A 17477-nucleotide genomic window follows, 5' to 3' on the forward strand; every position below is an offset into this window, starting at 1 on the left:
TCCAGAGCCCTGAATGTTTGATTAACAGCCAGAGCCCTGAATGTTTGACATTCTCAAATTCCCTCAGTTAGGAGTAGACTGTTGACACGCTCTTCCCCAGTGGCTCAGATGGTAAAGAACCTGGCTGCTATGCGGGAGACTCATGTTCGATCCCTGGGTCTGGAAGATCCCCTGGAGAAAGAAATAGCCACCCACTCCAGTATTCTTGCCTGCAGAATTCCATGGCCAGAGGAGCCTGGTGGGCTACAGTCATAGGATCGCAAAGATCAGAAAAGACTGGACTAACACTTTCACTTTCAGTCACTATGCCACAACGATATCAGGGTATCCAAAGTCCGACAATAAAGGTTAATTTTTGTAGAAGCAGAATGAACTTTATCTACATGTGCCATAATCTTCAGAGATTGTGAAATACTCCTTATTTTCTCAACAAAAGTAATGAGAGATCTCAAAAGCAGTTACAAATCACTTAGACCCAAAGAGTTCACACAGTCTGTTATCAAAAGCAGCACTCCAAGAAAACATTGTTCTCTTAACAGACAGAGAAAACCATATTCCAGTCTGGCATCAGCTTACTGCTAATAACAACATTTATTTACCTAATGAATTTTGATTCAGTTTTGGAAAGCCTTCTCTATATATCTTGAAGAGGTAGCACTTTTGCAAAGGCATCCAAGTGAAACCATAACTGTATGTGTGTCAAGAGAAGACTTAGGAAGGCACGTTTCAAGTCTGCCTATGGACTTCCCTGCTGAGTCCAGTGGCAAAGAATCCACCTGCCAATGCAGGGGATGCAGTGTGTCCCTGACCTGGAAGCTTCCGCATGCTGTCGTGCAGCGAAGCCTGCGCACCACAGCCGCGGAAGCCCGCACCCTGAGCCCGGGTTCCGCAGAAAGAGACGTGTCCACAAGGGGAGCCTGTAAGCTGCAACTGGAGAGCCGCCCTCACTCAGACAGCTAGAGAAAGCCAGCGGCAAAGACCAGACACAGCCAAATAGTAAACCAATTAATTAAATAGTCTCTAGGGGTTTTCACATTTAAAATGTGATTGCAATGCCACTGACAAAGTAGCTGGGTTACTGCTGAGACTTAAAACACTCTCAGAAAAACACCAGAATTATGCCTGATAGCATTGCACTTGTTTGTGTGGCATCGAAGGTGAAGTTGAAGGGGACTTAAAGCTTAGATGAAAAAGAAACCTGGAAAGTGAAAGTGTTAACCGCTCAGTTCTATCCAACTCTTTGCCACACCGTGGACTGTAGCCTGCAAGACTCTCTATTCGTGGTTTCCAGGCAAGAACACTAGAAGTGAGCTGCCATTCCTTTCTCCAGGGATCTTCCAACCAGGGATCGAACCTGTGTCTTCTCATGTAAAGTAGGAAAGAAAATCACAGGATGAAAAGAGAGAAGGCACAGTGTGTGTGCTGGTGCGCTGCTTGAGAAGATATACTGGAGGCCCGGGGGCTGTGATTTTTCTACCGCCCCTAGGAAATAAAGTGCGGCGTGTAGCAGGGAGAAATTGGCTGATGGTGCCAGCAAGAAGTCCTGCACACAGCTCGCAGCGTTGATGAGGACGCACTGCTGGGCTGAGGACCCGCGGGGTTTGCGGTTCAAGGAGAGCAAGAGACAGAGGGAGAGGACACAGGGAAAGAGAACTTGTGCTCCTTCACCGAGCGGATCTAGACGGAAACCTGTGCGTCTTGGAAGCAGAGAGTGAGAGCAAGCAAGTTCTCATGGGAGAGAGAGACTCAGAGGTCCCCAGCCAGCATTTCGGGGAGACCTGCAGTTTACCTTGAAATCCTGGGTTTCAGCATCAGGTATTCTCGGAGAGAGTCAGCCGTGAGGGGTGGCTTAGCTCTGTGCGCGGATATTGAACCCGGGTGGCCTGGATGAAAACCAGGACTCCTAGCCGCTCGTCCACCAGGGGCCAGAGGCTAGAGACAAGGTTCCCCTGACTCTTGCCTCCATTGAAAAATGCATTTCTCAAGGAGGAAAAAAATTTTTTTAATCTAAAACAGGTACAAAGTGTATTATTAGAGACAGCACAGCAGTGAGAGAGCACTCAGAGGAAGTTTGCTCAGTTAAGACAGAAGCGAGGCAGAGACACAGCTGGAGAGAAAGAGTGCGGGCCTCCTCCCAGGAGGAGGAGCCCCATGACCCAACAAAGTCAGTAAAATCATCCACAAGGGCAGTTCTGAGTTTGTTTATCTTTAGCCAATTATCCACTTATTTTAACACAACTGACCTGCCCTAGGACCCTCACCCACTCGCCTGCGCAACTTTTTTTCAGGATGTATTCCAGCCGGGAGGCCATGGGATGGGGTGGGTCCTGGCACCTCCTGTTATGGGGGGATGCCCTCCTCCTCTCTGACCCTCAACATGTGCCATGTCTCCCTGGCCACAAGGCTGGGAAATCTGTCACTCTTGACCTTTAAGTCAAAGAGGGTTTAGGCCTGCCACAGTTGTTGCCTGAAAGTGTCCACAGGAGACAAAGTCCAGCTACTCACTCTGTTCTTATCATTTCCATCTTGAAGAGCCAACAGGAGGCTGCTTGTAACTCTCTAGCCCAGAGCCCCTGCCTCCTTCCTCAGGAAATGTAAACAGAAGTCTAATTGTAAATGCCCAGCCTGGAGCCCACTAGCTTCTACCTCAGGACCATATGGGGCTCCTGGGAATGAAGGCTTTTTTCTGTCCCCTGTTCCTTTTTCAAAAGTATTTTAAATACCAAAAACATTTTGTAGTGGGGTGTAGCCAAGGAATGATGGTGGCGTAGGTTCAGGTCAACAGCGAAGGGACTGAGTCTCACATGGACTTGTGTCCATTCTCCTCCAAGTCCCGTCCCGTCCAGGCTGCACCCAACACTGAGCAGATTCCTTGTGTCTACAGTAGGTCCTGGCTGCTTTTCCATTTTATATATAGCGGTGTGTACATGACCTCCCAACGTCCCTAGCTATCGCTTCCCCTGGCAACCATAAATTCATTTCCTAAGTCTGTGAGTCTCCGTCTGATTTGTAAGTAGGTTCATTTCTGTCCCTTGTTTTTTGTATCCAGACTCAGCTTCCATGACCTGCTCTGAGTTCCAAAGGGCAGCTTCAAGCAGTTGCTGCTCACAGAATCTGAAACTCCAATACTCTGCCCACCTGATGTGAAGAGCTGACTCATTTGAAAAGACCCTGATGCTGGGAAAGATTGAAGGTGGGAGGAGAAGTGGATGACAGAGGATGAGATGGTTGGATGGCATCACTGACTCAATGGACATGAGTTTGGGTCAACTCTGGGAGTTGCTGATGGACTGGGAGACCTGGCGTGCTGCAGTCCACTGGGCCGCAAAGAGTCGGACATGACTGAGAACTGAACTGAACTGAACGGAATCATGGAAGGAGCTGCTGAGAAGCCTCCTGCGGCAAAATTAAAAGGACCAGAGACCCCTTAAGTTTTAATCTTTGTCAAGACGAGGAGACCTACCGCCTGGGACCCTGCACACACCCTGCTCTGTCAGCAACTGCTCCCTGAACAGTTGCCATAAAACTCCTCACTGAACTCGCCTGGGTTGGGACTCAGTTTCAATGGCAGGAGCCCGCTCTGTCCCCTGGGCCTGGCAAAACAATGAAACTGTTCTTTCCTCCTCCACCCAGAACTCTGCCTCTGAGGTTGGACTCCACACTGGTGTTCAGAGAGGCTGAGTTTTCAGCATCACTTCCTGTTTATGCAGGTGTGACCAACCCAGATAGCCGGAGTTGGACGGGTGACAACGTGATCATTAATAGACAAAGGAGACCTCATTTCTATCATTTCCTTTATTTATTTATGATTTTGTCTGTGCTGGGTCTTTTCTGCTGCATGTGAGTTCTTTCTATTTGCGGGGAGTGGGGGCTACTCTCCGGTTGGGGTGCAGGGGCTACTGGCTGCCGTGGCTTCAGGCTTTCGAGCGCAGGCTTAGTAGTTTTGGACAGAGTCTGAGCTGCTCCGAAGCATGTGGAATCTTCCTGAACCAGGGATTGAACCTGTGTCTTCTGGATTGGAAGGTGGATTCTTATCCACTGGACCACCAGGGAAGTCCCCTAGATGCCATTTCTTCTCAGGAAAATTTGCCTGACACCCAGTCAGGACCTGGCCCTTTGGGGAGACGTGCAGTCAGGCTCCAGTTGTCTCCTTTAACTAAGTAGGTCTTAACTATTTTTTGTGGTGAAACAAGTAAAGTGTACCCTTAATCCATATATCTTATACGGGTATGTATTTTATGCGTGTTGATTATACATGTACACACATACTTCACTTTTTGCCAATGCTGCCTGTTTCACAAATTGTGGATTTGTGGCCACTATGTTGTCAGTTAACGTTCATCATATCTTAGAAAAAAATTATTTTACAATCAAAGTATGTACAGTATATATATATTTTTTTTACAGATTGTTTTTTCTCACACTGACATCAGCTTGATGTATTTTTTGCAGCCAAAGATGGAGAAGCTGTATACAGTCAGCAAAAACAAGCCCGGGAGCTGACTGTGGCTCAGATCATGAACTTCTTATTGCCAAATTCAGACTTAAATTCAATAAAGTGGGAAAACCCACTAAACCATTCAGGTGTGACCTAAATCAAACCCCTTATGATTATACAGTGGAAGTGAAAAATAGATTTAAGAGACTAGCTCTGATAGAGTGCCTGATGAACTATGGACAGAGGTTCATGACATCGTACAGGAGACAGCAATGAAGACCATCCGCAAGAAAAAGAAATGCAAAAAGGCAAAATGACTGTCTGAGGAGGCCTTACAAATAGCTGTGAAAAGAGAAGCGAAAAGCAAAGGAGAAAAGGAAAGATATACCCATTTGAATGCAGAGTTCCAAGGAATAGCAAGGAGAGATAAGAAAGCCTTCCTCAGCAATCAATGCAAAGAAATAGAGGAAAACAATAAAATGGGAAAGACTATTTTGAAGAAAGATCTCCTCAAGAAAATTAGAGATACCAAGGGAACATTTTATGCAAAGATGGGCACATTTCATGCAAAGAGTCTTAGCCACTGGACCATCAGAGAAGCCCCTAAAGTGTAACTCCTGACATAATACATAGTTACCTGAGTTTCCTTCCCATGGGACAATCTCATTCTTATTGGAAATAAGTACAAGAAGGTGCATCTTATGTGTAGGCTAATATTTTATTTCTTCCTCTAGTTGTCAGTAACATCATAATACTTTCTTTGTGAAGATTCATCTTACTACACACTTATGAAGCATGCAATCTTCTGATGCATATTAAGCTTAAGAGAGTTTACTTAAAAATTATACAATAGCAAAGTCATTTTGTCCACTGGCAATAAATACAGGGCACTAAATGCTTTCCACTTGCACAGTCCATAGAGGCTCAAAGTGTGCCTTGAACCAGCGGATACCTCCAGTGTATGGAGGGGTCCACACAGCATCTATTTCCTTTGGCTAAGATGCTTCATCACTAGGGGTGTTTTAGTCCGGAGTCTGGGAGGTGGAGGCTGGTGGCTCATTGTTCTCCTCCAAGCTGTGTCGGACCCCATATCCAAAGTATATGGCAAATCCTAGTAGGGAAATGAGACAGTAAGAAGAAAAACAGGGGCTCTCTTCACTTATGAATACCCAGTAAGCCTTCTATTCTGGTGTCTGACACAGTTTAGGGGGGAGGTGGTAGGAAGAAGATTGGGCTCAGTCACTCAAGAAGCCTCTTCAGCCCAGAAAGTCACTCACCAATGGCATTCCAGATGCCAAAGAGGATCCAGGCCCCAGAGGTCATCTGCATCATCAAGTAAAGGTTCACGAAGATGCTGACCAGCGGGAGGACAGGCAGAGCAGGGACCTGTGGGCAGAGTCAGTTCATCCCTGAACACAGCCCAGATGTCTGAAAGGGAGACCCTGACCTTCGTGGGTCAGGCTTTGTGTTCAGTGCCTATTGAGCCTGGTTTGTAAGCACTGAGTGTGGATCAGGGAGGAGTCCATAGGTTTCAGCAACTCCTTTTCTTCCCTGGTCCAGCAAGGGATGTTGATGTCTCAAAGCACGCAGACCTCCTTCACTGAACATAGACACTTTGTACACATAGGTCACATACCCTGAATGTAAGAGGTCTGGGGCTCTGGGGCTGCCTCCAGATGATGGCCGTCACCCCAGTGATGAGCAGCAGCAGCAGCACAGCCACTGTTGTGAGCGCGGGGTCTCCAGAGAACACACGTCTGGGCCACTGGGCCAGGACCAGGCTCAGGATGCTCAGCAGGAGAACTGCAAGGGTCAAGGAGGAGGAGAACAGGCTGGACCCAGAAGCCAAAGACGCCAGGACCTCGGGTCACACCCCTCCCTGAAACCACCAACATCAGGAAGGGCCATCATATCTCCCAGACTCCTTAACTGACAAAATACACACTCTCACTCCATCCTGTCCATTTCAGAACATGAACAAAGGGAAACCCCACTGCTCACCAAGCAGGAAGGCACATCCATAGACAATCTGGCCAGATTTCCGGGTGGGGGTGGTGCTGGTAGGCAACCACAGGCTCTTTAGAATGTTTGAGGTTCCTGCTTCAGGTACAGAGTCCAAAGGACTTCCTACAGGTACAAGCTCCATCTCAGTTTCTTCTTCCGTTTTCTCACTCTTACTTAAATTCTGACCTGGCTGATACCTGAGTTAGAGGTTTAAAGGCAATATTAACAGCAGCCACTATTCACAGAACACCAGATTGTCTATTCCACTTCTTTCTTCTCTTGAACGATCAGAAGGCATAATGAAGACACAGACCAGGATGACCTCCCCATTATCCCCATGACCCCAAGCCCCTCAGTCAAGGTGTAGTGCGGTCTCACCTGAGAACAAGGACCGAGAAGGACACCATGGAGTAAGCAAGCAGGGACGCAACTGCCATGAGGTTTGCAATGTGGCTGAACTCAAAGAGTAATGCCATGATCCCTAGAATGGGGGAGCAAAAACGGCAGGGGTGGGATTAAGAAACCATTGGAACTGCACTTAAGGGAAATGGATCAAGGAAGGAGCGAGTTTTGCTTATTCACCTGCAAGGCTTCCAGAAGACATGATGGCCACGACGGGGATTTTTGTGTGACCATAGACCCGGGCAAGTCCCCGGAAAAGGAGCCCGTCCTCTGCCATTGCACCGATTAACCGAGACATGGGGAACATGTCACCCAGGAGGCTGGGAGAGAAAGTGGAGACACGTGTGAGGACGTGGAGAAGCAGGGGAGACCAGGACATGCGCTCCCTAGTCTACACGGAGCAAGATGTCTTTCCCTCTTGTCTCTCAGTCCCACGGGCTGGGGTGCATGAGCATCTGACAGTTGACGGGGAGAAACCCGGACACTGACCTGGACGTAAGAGCACAGAGGACGCCAACAGCCACCACACATCTGGCAGGGCCCCAGCCAACATGGAGAAAAGCCTCGGGCAAGGGGCTGTGGTGACGAATCTGGTAGTAGGGCACCATGAGGGTGAGCACCGCGGAGACAGCAAAATACGCCAAAAAGCACATGAGGAGTGAGATCAGGGAGATGGACCGCTGAGGCTTGAGGTCTCCTCTCTCTGCAAAAGGGGTGGAAGCAGCAGGTCAGGAAAACGCCATGGGGTGAAAGCACAGAATTGCCTGAAGCAGGCTAACCTTCTCCCAACCTCTGTGCCCAAGGGCAGCCCAAACTCTGTCCAGACCCCCGATGGGACACTCAGTGATCATGTTACCTCTAGCGGCAATGGCAGCAAAACCAACAAATGCATAGAAACACGTAGCTGCTCCTTGGACAACCCCCTCAAAGTCAAAAGGCACAAACCCTCCAGCACCTGGAGGGCCCAAGCTGTGGTGAGAGAAGGAGCAAGAAAGATCATGGGTGAGGTGGGTTCAGCCATCACTTCTGGACTCTTCCCTCAATACCACAAACTCTGGCCTCCAAGAAACCCACCATCCGGATCCACCAGCCTCAGTCTCTTTAGTCCCCACCAGATTCTCAGCTCCCACCTCCCTACACACACACACACACACACACACACACACACACACACACACACACACATTAATATGACCAAGGGTACGCTCATAACCTATACGAGAATACAGCTGTTGCCAATGGGTAGTCCTGTTCTGTGAGCTTCCAGTTGTGCAGGTCCCCATTAATGAAGCCAGAGAGGATGATGAAGCTGAGAACCAAAAGGTTGATGCCCGTGAACACTCTGTAAACCCAGGCTGACTCAGGAACTCCCAGAGCGAGTAGTACTGCAGGAGAGATGGAATACGAGACACGCACAGTAACTAAGTCCATAGAGCCAGGGAGCAGCCTGGGGGCTGGGGGGTGTGGGGGTGGGGTGGATGGACCGTGATGCTCAGGGATACAGGGTGTCTTTTGGGGGAGATGAACATGTTTGAAGGTCGATGGAGGTGATGGCTGGACAACATTGTGAATGTACTAGCACCCCTGAATTGTACCCATAAGATAGTTAATTTCTTTTCTTATAATTAAAAAAATTTTTTCATTTTATTTGTATTTGGCTGGGCTGAGTCTTTGCTGTGGCATAACAGAATCTTTAGTTGTGGCATGTGAACCCTTAGTTCCGTTAAGTAGGATCTGACTTCCCTGACCAGGGGTGGAACCTTGGTCCCCTGCACAGTGAGTAAGGAGTCTCGGCCACTGGACCACCAGGAAGGACCTAATAGTTCATTTCTTATTGTGGCGATCATCTCGCATAGGCAAGTCTATCAGATAGTCACTGTGAGACTTTCCTGGTGGTCCAGTGGTTGGAAGTCTGCCGGCCAATGCAGGGGACAAGGGTTCCATCCCTGGTCCAGGGACATTTCACGTACTGCAGACCAACTAAGCCGATGTGCTGTAACTACTGAGCCCGAGCTCTAGAGCCCGTGCTCTGCAACAAGAGAAGCCACCAGAACAAGAAGCCTGTGTATCAAAGCAAAGAGTAACCCATGCTCTCTGCAACCAGAGAAAACCTGTGAGCAGCGATAAAGACCTAGTACAGTAAAAAAAGAAAAAAAGAAAAAAGCACATTTTACACCTCAAACTTATCGTGCTGTATGTCAGTTGCATCTCAGTAAAGCTGGGGGAAATAGCAAATTGATAAATTTATGCTATATGAATTTCCTCTGAAATAAAAAATGAAAATCTTTTGTCTCAGTACCAAGAAGAAAATATGTCAGTCTAAGAAAATGATTCTCACCTGGGAGTAAATTTTATTCCCCAAATATTTGGCATGGTTTAGAGACATTTGAATTGTCAAAATTCCAGAGTGTGTTTCACTGGTATCTAGTCATGTGTGGATGTGAGAGTTGAACTATAAAGAAAGCTGAGCACTGAATAACTGATGCTTTTGAACTGTTGTGTTGGAGAAGACTCTTGAGAGTCCCTTGGACTGTGAGGCGATCCAAGCTGGATCTAGAAAAGGCAGAGGAACCAGAGATCATATGGCCAACATCGTTGGATCATGGAAAAAGCAAGAGAGTTCCAGAAAACCATCTACTTCTGCTTTATTAACTATGCCAAAGCCTTTGACTGTGTAGATCACAACAAACTGTGGAAAACTCTTCAAGAGATGGGAATACCAGATCACCTGACTTGCCTGTTGAGAAATCTGTATGTAGGTCAGGAAGTAACAGTTAGAACTGGACATGGAACAACTGACCGGTTCCAAATTGGGAAAGGAGTATGTCAAGGGTGTATATTGCCACCCTGCTTATTTAGCTTATATGCAGAGTACATCATGAGAAACACTATGCTGGATGAAGCACAAGCTGGAATCAAGATTGCTGGGAGAAGTATCAATCACCTCAGATATGCAGATGACACCACAGTGATGGCAGAAAGCAAAGAAGAACTAAAGAGCCTCTTGATGAAAGTGAAAGAGGAGAGTGAAAAAGCTGGCTTCAAACTCAATATTCAGAAAACCAAGATCATGGCATCTGGCCCCATCACTTCATGACAAATAGAAGGGAAACAATGGAAACAGTTAGAGACTTTATTTTGGGGGGCTCCAAAATCACTTCAGATGGTGACTGCAGCCATGAAATTAAAAGCTCCTTGGAAGAAAAGCTATGACCAACCTAGGCAGCCTATTAAAAAACAGAGGCATTACTTTGCCAACAAAGGTCTATTGAGTCAAAGCAATGGTTTTTCCAGTGGTCATGTATGGATGTGAGAGTTGGACTGTGAAGAAAGCTGAGTGCCAAAGAATTGATGTTTTGGAACTGTGGTGTTTGAGAAGACTCTTGAGAGTCCCTTGGACTGCAAGGAGATCCAACCAGTCCATCTTAAAGGAAATCACTCCTGAATATTCGTTGGAAGGACTGATGTTGAAGCTGAAATTCCAATACTTTGGCCACCTGATGCGAAGAGATGACTCACTTGAAAAGACCCTGATGCTGGGAAAGATTGAAGGCGAGAGAAGAAGGGGATGACAAAGAATGAGATGGTTGGATGTCATCACCGACTCAATGGACATAAGTTTGAGTAAACTCCGGGAGTTGGTGCTAGACAGGGAAGCCTGGCGTGCTGCGGTCCATGGGTCACAAAGAGTCCATCAGGCCTAAGTGACTGAACTGAACTGAATTTGGCTGAGTTGGGTCTTAGCTGTGGGATCTTTTGTTGCGACCCAAACAGCAAAGTTTGGGAATCAGTGGATAAAGAATGTACCTGCAATGCAGGAAACACAGGAGACATGGGTTCACTTCCCAGGTCAGGAAGATCCCCTGGAAAAGGTAATGGGTAACTCACTCTGGTATTCTTGCCTGGAGAATCCCAGTGACAAAGGAGTCTATTTTGCTATGGTCCAAAGGGTCACAAAGGGTCAGACGTGACTGAGCAACTAGACACACACACACACAGATTCTCTAGTTGTAGTGTGCAGGCTAAGGACTTGGGCTTAATTGTTCTGCAGCACATGAGATCTTAGCTCCCTGACCAGGGATCGAACCCTTGTCTGCACATTGCAAGGTGGATTCTTAACCACTGGACCACCATAGGAGTCCCCTCATCACATCTTATATCTAACCGCTGACTCACCCGCAAGCAGCAGCACCAGGCCCAGTGCGAAAAAGTCTGCATCCTGGGCCAGAAAGTAGGGTGCATGCAGAGGGACAGTTTCCTCCAATTTCTGAGAGATGCGGTCCCCAATGAGGCTCTCAAAGGCGTACCTCCAGGCGCGGGCTGTACATGCAATGGCTGCAGCAGCAGAAAAACGAACATTCACAGACAAAATTGAACACCTAGTAAGTGCCAATGGACGTATATTGGAGGAAAAAATATACAAAATATATAAGCTCAAAGATTTTTTTTTCCATGGGGTATCGAGAGCAGACTGAGATGACTCACAAAAAAGGTCCACTCTTTAATATGTTAGGAGGAGGTCAGTGTTTCACAAGGAAAGAAAACTGGGAAGTTGGACCAGGAGGGCTAAAAGATGAGGGATGAAATTTTAAATCAAGTGGCAACCCCCCCCCGCCCCCCCCAAAAAAAATCACTCAGAGGCAACAGCTGAGCAAAGACTCCAATATAATGAGGTGATGAGCCTGTGGGACACGCCTCCCTCCCACCCGTGCCCACAATTTCCTTTCCTTCTCTTTCTCAGTCCAAGTATTTAAGGAAAGCAGGAGAGAGCTGACTAGAATGAAGTTGTGGGGTTTTCCAGCCACAGTTACCCATTTCCCACCTCAAGTCAGGTAACAAAGTGCCCATGAATGAGACCACAATCCCATCTCCCAGTTTCCTGACCTTAGCCCCCACACCTTTCCCCCCACACCTGTCGCCTGGTCCCATCACCTCACCAATTAAAAATAACAGTATGATGTTCCAGCCAACAACGAAGGCCCAGAGCTGTCCCATCATGACGTAGCTGCAGACATACGCAGAAGAGGAGCGTGGTACCCGTGCATCAAACTCCACATAGCAGAGCCTCGACAGTAGAGAAGACAGGCCGGCCACCGAGAAGCAGATGACAATCGCTGGTCCAGCTACGTACTTGGCCACTGCACCAAGCACGATGTACAGGCCGGCTCCCAGGTTCCTGCCCACACCCAAGAACACCAGCTCTGTGGCACTCAGATGAATCTTGAGACCGTCAGACTCCTTTATGGTGTCTGCCCCTCGCCTGTGGACCAGCTTCTGACCAACGTGGCGAACATACTGACACACCATCCTAGACATAGTTGAGGAGGCTATGATCTGCTGAGAAAACAAGACACAGAGCCAGCAAGATTGTTTATCTGTCCCTGACCCTAGGAGTTAAATTCCATGAAGTATTGGAGTGATGAGGGACAGGTGGTAAAAGGACCCACTGGGCAAGTTCTCCCTTCTCTGAGCTTTGGTTTCTTCAAACACAATGAAGCCTCTTAATGTGTTTCAAAATTACTAGGAAGAATGTTTAAAGACAAGTGATGGGGAGCAGAATCAGTTCAGTCACTCAGTCGTTGGGACCCCATGGACTGCAGCACCCCAGGCCTCCCTGTCCATTACCAACTCTTGGAGCTTCCTCAAACTCATGTCCATCGAGTCAGTGATGCCATCCAACCATCTCATCCTCTGTCATGCCCTTCTCCTTCTGCCTTCAATCTCTGCCAGCATCAGGATCTTTTCTAGTGGGACCAGAATACATCTTCTCCAATGTGCCCCTTTGACGGGTTGACTGTTTTGAGCTGAAGGCAGGGAAGACCCAGCAGACTCAGGAGAAGCTCCTTGCCTATTGCTTAACTGCTCCAAATAACGTAGATTAAGGGACCTACACAGGAAGAGAGCTATCACCAAAGAAAACCTATTATTTCTAAAAGGATTATCTTCTGAAGTGGCAAACATTTGTTTACCAAGCACTTGATTTTTGTTGTTGTCTTTAGTAGGTCAGTCGTGTCTGACTCTTTGTGACCCGGTGGACTGCAACACACCAGACTTCCTTGTCCATCATCAACTCCCGGAGCTTCCTCAAACTCATGTCCATTGAGTCAGTGATGCCATCCAACCATCTCATCCTCTGTCGTCCCCTTCTCCTCCCAGCTTCAATATTTCCAAGCATCAGGGTCCTTGCAAATGAGTCATCTCTTCACATCAGGTGGCCAAAGTATTGAAGTTTCAGCTTCAGCATCTGTCCTTGCAATGAATATTCAGTGTGGATTTCCCTTAGGATGGACTGGTTGGATCTCCTTGCTATCCAAGGGACTCTCAAGAGTCTTCCAAGCATTTGCTTTTCCCATCTTCCCTTGGGTTCTCTTCCTCCCCTTTCAAGCCGAAGATTCCTACTCCCTTCTCTTTAGGTCAGGGGAGGATATGAGCCTCAGTTGTTTGAAAGTCTTTGAGTCTCAGAACTTTTATGGGGCTCCCCTATGAGCAAATTGAATCTCCTAATCTGTCTTTTTTTTTTTTTTTTTTGGCTGTACTGGGTCTTAGTTGCAGCACACAGATCTTTCGTTGAGGCAGGTGAACTCAGTTGTGGCATACGGGGTCTAGTTCTCCAACCACAGATGGAGCCCGGGCCCCCTGCAGTGTGGGCACAGAGTCTTAGCCACTGGACCACCAGGGAAGTGCCTGTTTGACCAGCCAAAGAGCTTAGAAAAGGAAATTTCTGCCCCTACAGAAGCAAAACCTGGCACACTGCCTGGCTCACAGTGTCTGCTTAACCAGTATGAACTGAGTGGATAAGAATGCTGATTTCTTATTTTTAAGCAAAATCAATCAGGTCTGCTATTTCAAATCCAGCTCTGCTATTTATTAGCTTGTTGATATTGCACACACTATAGCCCATCTTTGTCATGCTGTTGTGGGAAAACTGTCATGATCATTACTTCCTTCTGTCTTAGATAGGGATGAAGTGACTAATGGGCTTGGTGATCAGAAATCACAGACTCCACCTGTTTCCATGATGAAGATCCTAAAACCTGGTAGCTTCCTGTTCTGTTGCCTTCAGAGTGACATGGAACAGGGACTCTGCTTTGGGGCAGAAGCAGATGGAATTTGTAGGGAGGGACAGACTCAAGCCCAGCTCAGTCAAAGCATCATAGCAGAGTGGCCTCCCAACTACCTGCCTGGAGGGAAGAGAGATCAACTTTTATTCTGAATCAGGAAGGACAGGACTCTATTTCCTGCTGCTTTGGGGCATGAAATGTCCCCTCACTACACTGCTCTGCAGGCCTAGGATGACCCAGTGACCACAAGTCACCATCAGGGGGCTTCTACCCCTGATACTCTGAAGTCCAAGTTTAGAGTGTTGGTTCAGAGCAAGGATTCAAAAACCCAGGAAACTCTGATTCGAATCTTGGCTCCTCGAACCCTGCTGTGCCTTTGAACAAGTCATACACTTCTCTGGACCTGTGTTTTCTTCTTGCTCAAATGCTGCTGACGAACCCCTGTGCACCGTGAGGAGGAATGTAAGGTTCTCTAAAAAAACTAAAACTGGAATTACCACCTGATCCAGCAATTCCACTGCTGGGTGTACACCCAAAAGAACTGAAAATAGGATCTCAAACAGATATTTGCACACCTATTTTCATAGCACCATTATTCACAACAGCTGAAAGCTGGAAGTAACCCAGCTGTCCAACCTCAAAGAAATGGATAAATGTGATGAGGCCTATACATGCATTGAAATAATACAGTTTCATTTGCTAATCCTAGTCATGAATCAGGTATTATAAAGCTCACTGGATTATAATCAACAGTTTTAATAAGTAAAAGTTGAAAAGATTTCCTTTCCATTTCCCACCCTCAGGCTCAGGAACTAGAGATAATTAGATTAGATAAGAGAATTGTACCTCAGAGTGCTGGTCTTAAGGCACAGGAAACCATGTTCTTCTAGCAGAACTTCTCTCAGTGTCAGAATTCTGGGGGGAAAAAAGTATTTTAAAAGCTAGCTTTCTCTAATTGCACATGCAAGAAGAACCAGTTTTTGTGTGTTTATTTTTGTTTGGGGAGGTTGTTTTTGTTGTTTGGGGTTTTTTTTTTTTTTTCTACCCAATTTCAAAAAGTTTTATCTTAGCCAGTTTTCTCTGGAATCCAGAGAATTTTGTGGCCACACCAGGTCATAAGAAAATGTCATCTTTCTTTTCATTAGTCAAAGTTTTATAGCTAAAATTTAGACCAAATAGTGCTCAATTTGGCCCAGATAAGAATGGCAGATTGGCTGAGAAAATGCTGTCCCACAGGGATCGTCCCTCTGGGGAGATGGCATCTTAGTTTGATTAGATGAGGGGGAATGAGATGGCAGAGGAGCAGGTGGGTGTGGAGTGCCTCTGTCTCCAGAGATACCTCAGGAAGACACCTTCAGACACAGGCGATCTTGCAGAAGGGCAGAAGAGAGCAGGCAGGAGCACCTGGCCACCGGAGAAGACTATATAGAACCACACAGAACTCGGCAGGGTGAAGGAAGTGGGGGAAAAGAGAGTCAGTGGGCCTGGACCTGCCCTGGGAGGGTGCGGGACTGAAGCAGGGGCCCGGTCCCAGCGTGGGTGCATTGGAGGCTGAGGAAACTGTTCAGGGGACAGAGAAGCACTTGAGGCTGAGAGTGAAGCAGCTGGTCTGTGAGCGTCTGAATGGAATGAGAATCACGGAGACAAACCTTGCCGCAGCCATACATTCCCCGGAGAGGGATGCAGGGACGCATGTCCCCTGGGAGGCGCAGGGCTGGGAGCTGGAGCGCAGGGATCCTGCAGCGATCCCAGGGCGAGGTCAGCTGTTGACTGCGGGGAGACGCCCGAGGGGACGTGAGGGAGGAGTTGGCAGTGGGAAACGCCTGAGCAGGAAACCCGGGCAGCCAGGGAGGCAGGGCGATCCTGCTGAGTCACTCGCAGGCGGTGGAGCCATCGCTGTGGCCCCTCTGTCCCTACATGTCAGCCCTGGAGAGTGGAAGGCCCCAGAGAGAGGCTGGCCCTTTAAGTGCCTTCACGGGGGAGGGAGCCGGGAGCAGAGAAGGACCGGCCTGGAGGCGCTGTGACCACAGCTGCCAGAGGCCAGACGACACCCTGGAGGGCCAGAGCTCCCTCGGCTGAGACAGCTGGGGTCCCTGCACACTCGGGGGTCCCTGCACACTCGGCGCCCCCAGAGTTCCCACGATCCGAGCAGCTGTGCCACCCCCACGCTGGATGCCGCTGGGGCAGAGCTGCCAGAGGCTAGAAAGCCCCTTTCCTGGGGCCCTAGCCGCCAGTTCCCATGAGCACCTGGTGCCCCGGGCCCTGCCGCCCCAGCAGCTGCACCCCCCTCACCCCCTCCTCCCTGGGGCAGACCCACGCCCTCCAGGGCAGCCTCAGGAGCAAAGCCCTGTGGACGACTCACAGGCAGAGGCGGAGACAAAGCCACAGCTGAAACCCAGGGGCAGTGCGGCTAAGGAGAACTCAGAACCTTCCCCCTGCTGCACAAGTTGCAGACTGAATCCACTCCATCAAGGAGGCAGACTCTGTGTCTCTGGAATATAAGAAAGGACACCGAGCGCTCCCGCAGAAGAAACCACGCCAGCTCTGGCAGCTGTGGACCTTGGAGGCAAGAACACCCAGGAGTAGGACCAGATTAGAATCTGAGCTGCCCAGGCAGCAGGGCCAGAGACCAGCACAGTGTTGGAGGGCATCCAGGGGAGTCGAGGTGCATGGAGACTCCCAGAGAGGGAAGGCAAGCTGACAGCTGAGATCCAAGGAAAACACTTATTATTCTTATACTTTGACTTGTTCTCTAGCTGCTTCTGGATTTTTTCCCCCCACTCTGTTGCTGTAGTAGTTGATCTTATTAGTACTGTTAAATCTACTTAAGCTTTTGAGAATTTTTTAGCCCCCTGGGAGAATTTTTTTTATCACAGTTTGTATTTGCTGTTTATACTTCTGCCTCTATGTTGGCCTTCTCTGGTTCTTTGGGGTTTTCCTTTTAAATTCTTCAAGTTTTACATTTTATTATTATTATTTTTCTACATTTATTCTTTGGCTTTTCTTACTGCTATTTTCCTGTTGTAGTTATTCCTTAATATGCATAAATCTTTATTTACCTCTCCTTATATTTGCTTCTTCTTTCTTCTTCTTCTTTCTTTTTCTCACCATATTTGTTTTGTTTCTGTTGCTTTACTCCCTAGTTGGCACCTTGATTTGGTTTTCTTTTCCAGTTTGTGCTTTATTTAATTTTGTTTTTAACTGGTGGCTATCATTTTTGGTTCCCTTTGCTTGCTGGGCCCATCTCTTGTACTTTATTGAGTTTTTGACTGTTTGGGTTTTGTTTATGGGTGTATATGTCTGTGTGTGTGTATTCCATTGATTTCTTTTGGCTGATCAGAACAATCTGAACGAGTAAGAGAACTTGCAGGAGTGGGGAAAGCTTGATTTCCCCCCTGAGATTTGGAGGAAGATCAAAGGGGATCGTTTAGAATGTAGGGGGGTTAACCTCCATCCATGTTCCCATACTTTGGCAATATAGATCTAATTGTAGTATAGTATTATAAGTGAGAGACCAATTTTTTTATGCAGCAACTTAAATAAAGGCCAGGCAACATTACAGCAAAGCTTAG

The 17477-nt window shown here is 47.7% G+C and overlaps 1 protein-coding gene across 3 annotated transcripts; it reads right to left on the reverse strand.

The window, feature by feature from the left end:
* Positions 1 to 5141: 5141 nt before the first annotated feature.
* On the reverse strand, positions 5142 to 15835 carry LOC108633279 (cationic amino acid transporter 3-like). Of its 3 annotated transcripts, none has more exons than XM_018045009.1 (13): positions 15555 to 15835; positions 14752 to 14820; positions 11782 to 12178; positions 11021 to 11179; positions 8058 to 8229; positions 7701 to 7813; positions 7334 to 7547; positions 7025 to 7164; positions 6821 to 6923; positions 6440 to 6639; positions 6075 to 6241; positions 5716 to 5824; positions 5142 to 5549 (listed from the first exon to the last, which is right to left on the reverse strand). In XM_018045009.1, the coding sequence occupies exons 3-13, from the start codon at positions 12158 to 12160 to the stop codon at positions 5461 to 5463; spliced, it is 1845 nt and encodes a 614-aa protein (XP_017900498.1). In that variant the 5' UTR covers positions 12161 to 12178; positions 14752 to 14820; positions 15555 to 15835; the 3' UTR covers positions 5142 to 5460. The 3 variants fall into 3 exon arrangements, with proteins under 3 accessions (XP_017900498.1, XP_017900497.1, XP_017900499.1); XM_018045008.1 differs by having other exon boundaries at positions 11782 to 12181; XM_018045010.1 differs by lacking the exon at positions 11021 to 11179 and having other exon boundaries at positions 11782 to 12181; positions 15555 to 15834.
* Positions 15836 to 17477: the final 1642 nt, after the last annotated feature.

This window comes from Capra hircus, unplaced genomic scaffold (genome assembly GCF_001704415.2).
Source record: "Capra hircus breed San Clemente unplaced genomic scaffold, ASM170441v1, whole genome shotgun sequence".
NCBI lineage: Eukaryota > Metazoa > Chordata > Mammalia > Artiodactyla > Bovidae > Capra > Capra hircus.

Excerpts from the sequence above, each read along its gene's own strand:
- LOC108633279 (XM_018045009.1), bottom strand. The coding sequence starts at position 12,160 with ATGTCTAGGATGGTGTGTCAGTATGTTCGCCACGTTGGTCAGAAGCTG. Across the intron at positions 8,230-11,020 it reads CCTGGTGCTGCTGCTTGCGG|TACTACTCGCTCTGGGAGTT; the intron begins GTGAGTCAGCGG and ends TCTCTCCTGCAG. Across the intron at positions 7,814-8,057 it reads ACAGCTGTATTCTCGTATAG|CTTGGGCCCTCCAGGTGCTG; the intron begins GTTATGAGCGTA and ends CTCTCACCACAG.